The sequence below is a fragment of the Musa acuminata genome, chromosome BXJ3-5 (assembly GCF_036884655.1).
Source record: "Musa acuminata AAA Group cultivar baxijiao chromosome BXJ3-5, Cavendish_Baxijiao_AAA, whole genome shotgun sequence".
NCBI classification, from domain to species: Eukaryota; Viridiplantae; Streptophyta; class Magnoliopsida; order Zingiberales; family Musaceae; genus Musa; species Musa acuminata.
In genome coordinates, this window is record NC_088353.1 from 19,533,040 (window position 1) to 19,545,456 (window position 12,417).

The following is a 12,417-nucleotide window of genomic DNA, read 5'->3' on the forward strand; positions in this document are numbered from 1 at the left end:
CTCGAGTAACTTATGACCAGGATTATTTAGGATCTGTGTTTAAAGGTGAATCGATTTCATTATCGTGATCTCATCACGATCCGATTCTCATTGCACAAATTCAAGGATATCATAATATATATATATATATATATATATATATATATATATATATATATATATATATATATATATATATATATATATATATATATATGCAATAGTTATAAAGTGATATATGCCAAAATATAATAAGCAAAAAGATTCTGTATCAAGTCACACGTGTCATCATTCACGTGATTGGCTTGTTGGGCACCTATGACTAGCAGCCATGACACAGCTCCTCCTGCAAAAGTAAGTACATAACCTGATGTGGACTTCCTTGTATTTATATCTCTTGTCATATCTGCATCTATGTGATCTGTCAACACAGGTGGTCCACCTCCAAAGCTTAAACAAACCTTAGAGCTCCCTCTGAGATATCTAAAAATCCACTTCACTACTGCCTAGTACTCTTTACCTGGATTTATAAGAAATCTGCTGGTAACACCAACTATATATGCGATGTTCGGCCTCGTATATACCATTGCATACATTAAACTTCCGACAACTGAAGCATAAGGAACCTTTTACATTTTTTTCTTCTCCTCATCACTTGACGGACTCTGTTCTGAGCACAACTTGAAGTGACCTATAAGTGGAGAACCAACTGGTTTTGCATTGTTCATACTGAATCTTTCCAATACTTTCTCGATATATTTCTCCTATGACAACCAAATCGTCTTGGTTTTTCTGTCATGAGAAATCTATATACCCAGTATTTGCCTTGCTGGCCCTATGTCCTTCATTGTAAAAGACTCATCTAATTCCTTCTTCAACCTGTCAATTTTAGATATATCTTTCTCAAGAATAAGCATGTCATCAACATAAAATAAGATAATAATAAAATTCTCACCAAACCATTGATGTACACACAATGATCTGAAGCCATTCTTTTATATTCATTTTCTATCATAAATGAATCAAACTTTCTGTACCATTGTCTTGGAGCTTACTTCAGCCCATACAAGCTCTTCTTCAACTTATAGATAAAGTTCTCTTTACCTTTGATTTTGAAGCCTTCTGGTTGCTCCACATAAATTTCCTTCTCCAAATCACCATGAAGGAAAGTTGTCTTCACATATAACTGCTCAACCTCCAAGTCTTGGCTAGCAGTAATACCAAGAGCAACATGAATAGAAGACATTTTAACAACATGAGAAAAATCTCTTCAAAGTCAATACATTTTTTTTTACCAAAGTCTTTCACAACCAATCTAGCTTTGTACTTTGGTTGAGAACAATATTCTTGAGTCTTTAACTTTAAAACTCACTTGTTCTTCAAGGCCTTTATTCCATTTGGTAGTAGTACCAAATCATAAGTGTGGTTCTTCTGAACAGCATCCATCTCTTCCTGCATAACAACTAACCACTTCTCTTTCTGCTCACTTTCAACTGTTTCCTGGTAACTCTTTGGTTCACCTGTATCAGTAAGCATCACATACTCATCTGTAGAGTATCTTTTAGAAAGTTGACGTTGTCTAGAAGATCTTCTCAACTAAGGTACTGTGGGCAGTTGCTCTCCAACTTCTTCTTGCTCAACATGTTCTACAAGTATATCAACATCAGGCTCTACACCATCTTCCTGCACATCTCCCCTATCACCCTGATATACTAGAGGAGTAAATGGGTCATAATCTGCTAATCCTTCTGCAGAAGTCTAGGCTGGTGCCTTCTTCTTCAAATCCTCAAAGGTTTGATTCTTAAAAAAGACTATATCTCTGCTTCTAAATACTTTCTACATTTCTAGATCCCAAAGCCTGTAACCAAAATGATCATGTGAGTAGCTAAAAAAAACACATTCTTTAGTCTTACCATCCAGCTTGAACCTCTCATTATCTGGAATATGTGCAAATACATGACAACCAAATACTCTTAAATGCTTATAGGAAACATCTTTCCCTAACTATACATGCCTTGCAACATCACCATCTAGGGTTGTACATGGTGACAAGTTGATCACATCAACTGTAATCCTCAAAGCCTCATCCCAAAACCTTTTAGGTAGCTTGGCCTATGAAAGCATACATCTGATCTTTTTCCATGATGGTGTGGTTTATTCTCTCTGCAATAGCATTATGCTGAGGTATACCAGGAACTGTCATCTCATGTTGGATGCCATGTGACCTGTAATAATTGTTAAATAATCTTGTGTAGTCACCATCATTATCTGATCTTATGCATTTCAATTGTCTTTATGTCTCCCTTTCAACTCTAGCATGAAACTCTTTGAAGACATTAATAACCTGATCTTTGGTCTTCAAAGCATAGGCTCAAACTTTTCTGGAAAAATCATCTATAAAAGTAACAAAATAAAGTGCACCACTAATACCAAGAACATTAATAGATCCACCAGGATTTTTTGTCATCAAAAGACCACATACATTTGAGGTCTGGCAATACTTCTCTCTTGGAAAGAGCTTATATCCATTTCTCGCTCATGTGTCCTAGTCGCCTATGCTACAACTCCATGCTGAAATCTTTCTTTGTAGCATTTAACTGCTCACCATAAACTTTGGCCTACAACCTATACAAAGTATGTCATTTCTTTCCACTAGCCACAATAAGAGAATCCTTACTGAGCTCCATTGCCCATTGTGAAATCTGCTATCATAGTCTTCATCATCTAGCCTTCCAACAGAAATTAAATTCAGCCTCAAGTCAACCACATGCCTCACATCCTTAAGCACTAACTTGCAGCCAAAGTTGGTTTTTAAATAGATATCACCCATGCCAATGATGTCTGTCGTGTCATAGTTGTCCATCTTGACAACACCAAAATTTCCAAATCTATAAGTGGCAAAAAACTCCCTCCATGGTGTAGCATGATAAGAAGCACCTGTATCAATCACCCACTCAAAATTCTGACATACAAAAAAAAAAATATCATTAGAAGGAAATAAAATCAAATAATCAACACTCTTCACTATAGTTGTGATAGTATCTTTTGACTCTATAGACTCCACTTCTTTTTCCTTTTTCTTGCTCTTCTTATGTTGCTTGCATTGGTTCTTGTAATATCATTTCTCACCATAATTATAGCAAACAATATTTTTTCTTGATCTTGACTTGCTTCTACCCATACGTGAACTACTTCTAGACTTTGACATTCCTCTGTTCTCTGAGATAAATGCCTGTGAATCATTCTGAGATGTTGTTGAATTCTTTCTTCTCAACTTCTCATTCAACAAATTGCTTGTTACTTGACTCATAGTCACAACACCATTTAGTGCAGAATTACTGAGGGAAACCACCAGTGTCTCCCAACTTTCTGGTAATGAACTGAGAAGTAATAATGCTTGCAACTCATCATCAAGAGACATTTTCATAGAGGATAACTGGTTAGTGATACTCTGCATTTCATTCAAATGCTCAGCAATAGAAGCACCCTCTCTATATTTTAGGTTCACAAATTTTCTGATCAAAAAAGTTTTGTTGCCAACTGTTTTTCTTTCATAGAAACTTTTCAATTTTTTCCAAAGAGAATGTATATAAATTTCAGTAAAAACATGGTGAAAGACACTATTATCAAGCCATTATCGAATAAACCCAACTATTTTTCGATCTAACCTCTTCCACTATCCCCTTGCAAAGGTTCATACAAATCTTTGCAATACAAGATATCTCTATTCTTGGTTTCCATATCATCCAATTGTTTCCATTCAGACTAATCATGCGAGAAACACTACTGGCTTCCATGTTCAAATACAAAAATTAAATCACCACAACCCTGCTCTGATACCAATTGATGGGATATAAAGAAAAATAAACTTTTGTATATGAACAAATACTAGTAGGTCATAACACATAGCAGAATTAAATGGAATCATAATCAAATAGAACACCAAGATATACGTGGAAAACCCCTCCAATGTGAAGGGTAAAAACCATGAGGCAAACTAGAGATAATCTATTATAAGAATAATGAATATATAAATCTCAATCTTTTGCCCAAAACCCTAGCAACAATCACAAGAGAATAACTGGGATACAATGATCACGTCACTATGCTCAAAATTATAAATCCTCTTTAATTCTCTCCGAGTAATCATAGTAAGAATCTACTATAGATTTGATCTAACCTGATATAAGAACACTGTTGGATGATTGAGAATAGTCTCTTTGTGTTGTCCTTGTTTTCTTCCCTTTCTTTCTCCTTGGATTTATGTCTTTTTCTCCTCCTTTTTGCTATTGTCCAGATCTCCCTCTTGCTGCCCTCGTTGCTATCTTATTTATGCCTATTTTCGCAGCCATCACATACCCCCTAATATGAATTAGGATTAAGTTAAAAGAAAGAGGTAGGCTGTGGGCTATTCAAGCCCACTATGAGCTGAACCATGGGCTATCAGCCAACACACATCACATCATCTTGAAGTGATCAATCATGAGAAAGAAAATGTTGGCGTAACAACAAGGGATTTACTATACATTAAATTGTCCAATTGAAATTTTTTATTTGGCAAGAACATGACGATGAAAATTTTAAATTGGATTACCACAAATCCTAAATAATTGCTACGTTCAGTCAATGTCAAATTCAAAAACTTCCAATATTCAATATGTAAAGATTCCACAGAGTCATATAAGATGGTAACCACGAAAAAGATTTTGATTGGATTATAGTAAATTATAAAAGTTTAAATTCTTAAAAACAAAGAACCAATTCGTGTTAAACTAAACGGGGAATCACCCTTGACGAAGAAGTGAACGCGATCAGCATTTCCTCACAGATTTTTTTTTTTCTTTTGTGCTAATTGTATGAGTGCTAACGCTGCATCAGATTAGCTCTTGGAATGCGAAGTTGAAGTAGTACTAGTCATCTCAAAAAAAGCCAATTCTTTCCCTGTTTCCTGCGTCTTTTAAGAAGTTAATACAACAGTATTCTCGTCAAAGATTTTACGCGTTCATGGTGGATTCCATTGCAGTACTCGGAAGGAGAGAGAGAGAGAGAGAGAGAGTCATATTGCAGACAGTTTGGCCGCAGAAGCTGCTGCTTTCTTTCCTGCACCGAGCTCATCGCCGCATGGGCCGGTGAAGGTGATTCTATATCTCTACGTAAAGCACGCAACACTTCCCCGATCTCAATGCAGGACTCTTTTCATTGTACTGGTACGCTCAGAGGTCATCAACATCTTTTCTCTAAAGAGGAATGGGGAGCTGTGTTAAGGACAAGATTCGCCTAACCAGGGCGGTTTGTTTGCTCTTTTCTTGAGCTTGGCATGCCCTTTAGGACCTCGGAGCACCACGAGAATGGTATTAAAAGGAGATCAAGCTTTGAGACAGCTCGCCTGCTCCATTATTTTATGGGAAGGTCTGGATGTATTGTGCCTGCCCTGTTGACTTTGGTTTGGATGTTACTTGTCTTCTTAGAAGTTCCGATGGATCTCCACCGGTTGTTTCGAGTCCGTCCCATTGCAGAGTTCCCTAGTGCAATTGCTTTGACACACACTTTGTACTACGGGCTTCTGCATAGGGATTGATCAAAGATTAGAACTAAATCCCATTATGCGATTGGTTACTTGCATCTTTTAATGAATCAGAAATAGTTGTTTGCCCTCTCAAGGCATGCCGTACTAAAGCCATTCTAAAGAAAACTTCTTGATGTCGTCGTGCCTTTTGAATCATGCACACCATGTGTTGTTGAATCATCGGCAAGCAGCTTTACTAATCCACATCCTAATAAGTATGTGCGCATTCACATCATACTCGGACCTCAAGAGTGATTGATCTAGCGTGAATGATGGTCTAGTATACGAACAAACACTTGCTCAGACATGTTACAATACTGGAGGATTTTCTAGTCAACTACCATGAAGGCCGATGGAAATTGTTCTTCTTCTTTTTTTTCTTTTAATGTCATATTCCTACTCTTTTTTTTTTTTTTTTTGGCAATCTTGTGATCATCTCTTTATGTTTGTCTCACACTCCCCAATGCATTCTTGTGTTTCAAGTCTCAGTATGTACTTGCTCAGCACTTTCCTGAGGGTCACCTCCGAAGACAGAGATCAAACCAATACATTGATCATAGTGTGGAGTAGATAATTGGAACTAGGTAAATGTTCAATGTACAGACTTTTGTGCCTCTTAACTAGTAATTCATGATGGTTAGGTTCGATGTTTAGCTTTCGACCCCCTAGCTAAAGAAAGTCCTTGTACTTTCTTTAGTGAACTTGCAACTTCAAATCTAAGTGAAAGAAAATAATCTGATTTATTTTACTATACATTGCATATGGATCTAATATTGTGCATGCCAAGGATTAAATTTGTACTCAAGATCCTAGAATCCCAGTTATGGTAGTTGTTTAGAATCTTAAGAGCATTGTCTTATTAGTGTGAAGTAACTTGTGATCTACAACCAAATCTAGGAAACTTATATGACACTGAAATATTCTTTCATAACTTCTGGACTTTACCTTCAAGGAAATCTAAGTACGATTTATAGTCTTATACATACAAAAAAAAAAATTCCTGTAGCCATCTAACACACACACACATACACATGTTGTTGGTCTTTCATGGAAATTAGCCTGCAAATCCACGAATGAAATGTGAGGGTTTATGTTTGACTAGTTACTCACATGAAGATACAAAGATAGTTTGCAATCCCTCTCTCTCTATATATATATAAAATAATCCTATTTTTGGTCACAGACTATTCCCTACACAACGAGGCAACGGAGAAAGGAAGAACTTCCAACTTATCAAATTGGATAGGACATTGAGAGGTTGCCTTTTTTATTATTGAATTACAGTCAATTGGTGAGCTTGAGAGGCCTGATAATAAAGAGATTTCCTCAATTGTATAACAGATGAGAGATTTCCGCAACTGCATAGCAGATGAGATTTCCTCGACTACATGAGAAAAATCCTCTCTTTCACTATGTATAAATAGAATACTAATTGAAATGAGCTTTCTTTTTACTTTTATAATTTCACTTTTTATTCTATCATTTTATCATGATATCAGAGCAGTAAAAAGATGTAGACATATTCCCAAGCGAGGTAGACTTGAGGAGATCGAAGGGGATACCAATGAGGCAGACTTGAGGAGATTGAAGGGGACTCATGTGCCCTCAACAGTTTGCATGCTGAGTGATCCAGCGCTCTCTTCTACATATACGTATAACTGTGCTATGCACAGCACCGCGTGGATCGTTGCTGTGTGCACAAATTCAAGCCACCGCAATCACACACCTCTCACCTCCCACCTTCCACCTCTGCCAGCACCCCTTCATTGAACCGTTGCTCTAGACTTGATCTGCTTCCGCGCACTGGACCATTGCGCAACCCTCTTTGTGGACTTGGTCGTTAGAACCCTCTCGCTGAGCACCATCAACCAGCTCCTGGCTCTCTCACTCCAGCAACATCGTCCTCACTGCTTCCGGCGTGAGCCTTGCCAACACCTCCGCCACCACTGTCCTCGCCTCCGGCAACATCATCCTCACTGTCAAGTGGCCGGTGGATGAGCATTAAACCATAATTTTTCATCCTGAAACTAATGTCCAAGCCATTCTCTCTTCGAGACCCAAACCATGATTTTATGCAATTGATGTTTCTTTTTCTTCCTCAAACACCTTTCCAAAGCAGAATTCATAAGCTTTATTTGTCTCAAAACCAACATTTTAGTTTATTTATTAGAGGTAGGATGTGGTCCAAAAAAAACAGACTTCGCCTTCTACAGCAAGAGCAGAAAAAGACCATGCAGAGAAATTTATAGGCTTCTTCAAGCCACCTTCACTTAGAAATTAATCTAGTCAACAAGTTTGATCTCATAGTGGTTATATTTAACTCTCAACTTGTTGGTCGCTAAGTCACGAGACCTGCAAGCAAGTGAAGCTGTTGCTTGACTTGTTAAAGAAAATGCCAAGAAACATTTCTTGCACAATGAAATTTGGTAAGAAACTTGCATAGTCAACCGAGAGTCTCTTGAATGTTTTATTATATTGTGTTAAAATTACAAAGAAACACACACACATCAAGATAATTATTTATAACTGAGTTTTCAATAACAAAATATTTGAAGCGTAATTTGTTCTCTTGAGAAAGAGTTTAATGTTTGATGCTCTCATTTACCATAGCATAAGGCAATCACTGCCAATTCGACAAGTATTAACTCATTCAGTACTCGGAAAGGCAATGCAATAATGTAAGCGAATAGCAAGAGAGAGTTTCTGAATCATGCACTGCCACTCTCTTTCTTTCTTTCTTCTTTAAAATGGAGAGCACTTTTTAGATTCTCTACAATGAAGTTGTCCATGAAATAGCAGGAGACAATCTATCAAAAAGGACAAGTTACAGTTCATCATGCTCCAGGCTACATACACAATTCACATGCCATTGACAATGTTTTGTTTGGTTCATCAGAGATCAAGAAAGAGACTGCAAAACCCTTGTGCTACTATGCATGCATGCAGTACCAAACAGCCCTTCCACCGCTGCCTGAGGCCACAATCTAAAGCTCTACGCTACAGATTAGCCCACCCTACACTCTACCAGCAGTCTCATGGAAGGTTCCATGTACTTTGGTCCAGAATCACACCATCCAGCTGTATCCACCCCACCAAGCTTGTACGTATGCAGCTATTGAAGACAATACAATCTCTCTCTCTCTCTCTCTCTCTCTCTCACGTTCAAACGTAACACCGGGAAATTGCATAGCTCGCACTTCGATGGGTTACTTGAGCACAAAGCAACCCCAGCCGTTTGCCTTGGAGCTCGCCATCGTCTGCTGAGAATCTATGGGATCGTCTTCTACCCCGCTTGCAGGTCACCAGTCAAAAGCCGTAAACCTAACTTCTTATTTAATAGCTATGCGTTTGAATCAATCTTTTTCGCTTCGTTGTATTAGTTCAGTACCACTACAGAGTCCAATCTTTCTGATACAAAGCAAAGTCGATCATTAGAACTGAATTCAGTTCTTGCATCTGATATGTATGAAGATTCTAGCATCCACAGGTTGAACGTATTTGCTGCAAGGATGCTGTTCCTAAGCCTTCAAGCTCATTCTTTTGGCAATGTTGAATCACCAGTTGTTCCCCTGTTAAAACTCCAACAAGTCCCTTGAAGACACATTATAACTAGCAGTAATGTATTGAGGTTCTCAAGCTCTAGTAGCATTGTTAGTTAGCTGTGCGTGTTTAATTCGTACCAATAGCATATATCCCTGCGTTCTTATTTGTAGATGAAGAAGGTTCTTCCCATCTCAAGGTTTTTAATATCTTAAACTCTTTATCAAGCTTAACTTAGATGAGTGTGCTGTCTTCCCATTCTTTTGATATAGTATGGTTAGATTACCACTGATGCTTAGATGGTTTATTGCAGACCAACTCCAACATTTCCAATCCAGTTTTCGTATAGACTTTGTTTCCTAATATTGGTGTTAAAACACTGAGAATTAGGAATCACCGAAAGAAAGTTATGCATCAATCATCATATTAATATACCTTCAAAACGCCTTGAGATGTGGAAGTAAATCAGCTGATGGGTGGTGAGGATCTTCGGAGGAACCCTGCGTAGAATTTGCGCTCCCTATAAAGACCGTCCTCCCCTCTTCTTACTTGCCTCATATCACTTGGCTTCTCTCTTCGCCTGCTGGTCTCTTCCATCCATCCCCCTTGCTGCTTCTCTCGTAAAGAGGGAGATAAGAACTCATGGCTCTCAGTACGCGCACTACTACTGACTCGAACTGGTGGGTGTTCACCCTTCCTGCCTTCTTCGGCGTCGATACGCTGCACTGCGACCTCCCCCTGCTCTTGCTCAGCCTCTTCATTGCTTTCGTCTCCTTCGGCCTGATCGCCTGGGTCCTGTCCCCCGGAGGCCGCGCTTGGTCTCACGGCCGGGCCCGCCGTGGTACCGTTTCTATACCTGGCCCCCGCGGCCTCCCCGTTTTCGGCTCCCTCTTCTCCCTCGTCCGCTCCCTCCCCCACCGCGCCCTCGCAGAGCTCTCCGCCGCCGCTGGTGCCAAGCCCCTCATGGCCTTCTCCATCGGATCCACCCCCGCCGTTGTCTCCTCCGACCCGGCCGTGGCCCGCGAGATCCTCTCACACCCGGCCTTCTCCGATCGCCCACTCAAACGCTCTGCCCGCGAGCTCATGTTCGCCCGCGCCATCGGCTTCGCTCCCAGCGGCTCCTACTGGCGCCTCCTTCGCCGCGTCGCCTCCGCCCACCTCTTCTCCCCCCGCCGCGTCGCCGCCCACGAACCCGGCCGCCAGGCCGATTGTTCCGCCATGTTGTCCGCCATCGCCGCCGAGCAGCGTCTGGCTGGCTGCGTCCGCCTCCGCCCGCACCTACAGAACGCCGCCCTGAACAACATCATGGGCAGCGTCTTCGGGCGGCGTTATGAGGTGTCGGTACCGGGGGGCGAGCAGGAGGCAGAGGAGTTGAAGGCCATGGTGCGGGAAGGCTTCGATCTCCTGGGCGCCTTCAACTGGTCTGATCACCTCCCGTGGCTGGTGCAGTTCTACGACCCCGCCAACGTGAAGAAGCGATGCGCCGCCCTCGTGCCGCGCATCCGCAGTCTGGTGACCAGCATCATCGCCGAGCACCGCCTCCAGGGGCCGAGCCGCGAGCAGGGCAATGGCGACTTCCTTGACGTGCTCCTCTCGTTGGACGGCCACGAGAAGCTCGATGAAGACGACATGATCGCCGTCCTTTGGGTAACAACTCCCTCCATATATAAACGTAATATGTTTTAGTCGGAAGGAGTAATCTGTAAATATAGATTATCTTAGGGTTTATATATATATATATATATATATATATATATATATATATATATATATATATATATATATATAATGATTAGAAGTCGTTTGTTTGAGCGGCAGGAGATGATCTTCCGGGGCACGGACACGACAGCGCTGTTGACGGAGTGGACCATGGCGGAGCTGGTGCTCCACCCGGAGGTTCAGGCCAAGCTCCGCCGCGAGATCGACGCCGTCATTGGCCGCCACCACGTGCCGACGGATGCCGACGTCGTGCGGATGCCCTACCTCCAGGCCGTGATCAAGGAGACTTTCCGCAACCACCCGCCGGGACCCCTGCTCTCCTGGGCCCGCCTCTCCACCGACGACGTCCACCTAAGCAACGGTATGCTTGTCCCCGCCGGAACCACCGCCATGGTCAACATGTGGGCCATCGCGCACGACGCCAAGGTGTGGGCCCGGCCGGACTGCTTCGAGCCGGAGCGGTTTGTGGACGCCGATGGCGGAGCCGACGTCGACGTGCGGGGGGGTGACCTACGGCTAGCGCCCTTCGGGGCCGGCCGCCGTGTCTGCCCCGGCAAGAACCTGGGCCTGGCAACCGTGGGTCTCTGGGTGGCGCGGCTGGCCCACGGGTTCGAGTGGGCCCCCGTCGATGGCGCCGCGGTGGAGCTCGGTGAGGTGCTCAAGCTGTCACTGGAGATGAAGACTCCCCTCACTGCCGCTGCCACACCAAGGGAGAACGTCGTTGGGGTGCTCTAGTTCACATGAAGAGTCTTCAGATATAGAAGCTAGTCGATGTTGTTAAGGGGCTCCAATTTTGGGTTGACGGTATCATGGAGTCTGGTTTACTTCTGTTTGCTTGTTAATTTTAGTAGTGTAACCAAAACTTCTACATAGTTTGTAACGGATGGTAGTTGTACTGTAGTAGTAGTAGTGGCGATCAGTTCTCGTATATTATACAGAAGTATTGTTAAAATATTAATTAATACGAAAAGAACGCACAGAAGCACACAGCTCTCCCCAAGAAACGCTTCGTCCGAGTGTAATGTCGTCACTGATGTGCTCCAGGAGAAGGGCTAGCTGGAAGATGGGCGCCTGCATGCATTGACCTGAAGAATGCTAGCTGCAGCATTTAAGTGATGATCGTTGGTTCTCATGGGTTCGCTAAAGCCGAGGGAGATCTACTTCAACTTTTCGTCGAGGATCAATGGCCATCGCCATGCGTGCCGTTGGATTTTCCTTGAAACCTCGCAGGACAAAGCGAGCGCTTCGGCAACTCGCAGGCAAAGAAATGGAAGAGCTATCTAGGGTTAGTAGAATAAGGTGGAAACTTACTATCGGGGATCAACGTCAACGAAAGAGGGGCCGACCAGAAATCATGAAGCAACTGGTGCCCACTGATGAACTCATTTACCATGTCCTGCGCTTGCTCGTTCCGAAGCTCAAGGTGCTCAGAACACCATCATAAGCAAAAGCATGGAGAGCTCACGTCTTGCCTTTATTGCGCCGTACTTAGCGATAGGGCAACTCAAGACAGTGAGAGAGATAAGACTGCAGTACTTGGCGTCATCGGTCACACAAGGTGTACGGCTGAAGTTACGCCCGACGCCTTGCATGACATATACTAAGCACGTACG

General features: G+C 42.2%; 1 protein-coding gene across 2 annotated transcripts; it reads left to right on the plus strand.

The window, feature by feature from the left end:
- The first annotated feature begins 8,706 nt into the window (after positions 1-8,706).
- LOC135638604 (cytochrome P450 78A11-like) lies at positions 8,707-11,795 on the plus strand. 2 transcript variants are annotated; one of them, XM_065151799.1, is made up of 3 exons: positions 8,726-8,843; positions 9,399-10,732; positions 10,904-11,795. In XM_065151799.1, the coding sequence occupies exons 2-3, from the start codon at positions 9,728-9,730 to the stop codon at positions 11,537-11,539; spliced, it is 1,641 nt and encodes a 546-aa protein (XP_065007871.1). In that variant the 5' UTR covers positions 8,726-8,843; positions 9,399-9,727; the 3' UTR covers positions 11,540-11,795. The 2 variants fall into 2 exon arrangements, 1 of the variants encoding a protein (XP_065007871.1); XR_010496666.1 differs by lacking the exons at positions 9,399-10,732; positions 10,904-11,795 and adding an exon at positions 9,033-9,327 and having other exon boundaries at positions 8,707-8,843.
- The last annotated feature ends 622 nt before the right edge of the window (positions 11,796-12,417 follow it).

Coding starts and splice junctions, on each gene's coding strand:
- LOC135638604 (XM_065151799.1), top strand. CDS start 9,728: ATGGCTCTCAGTACGCGCACTACTACTGACTCGAACTGGTGGGTGTTC. Junction 10,733..10,903: donor ACATGATCGCCGTCCTTTGG/GTAACAACTCCC, acceptor TTTGAGCGGCAG/GAGATGATCTTCCGGGGCAC.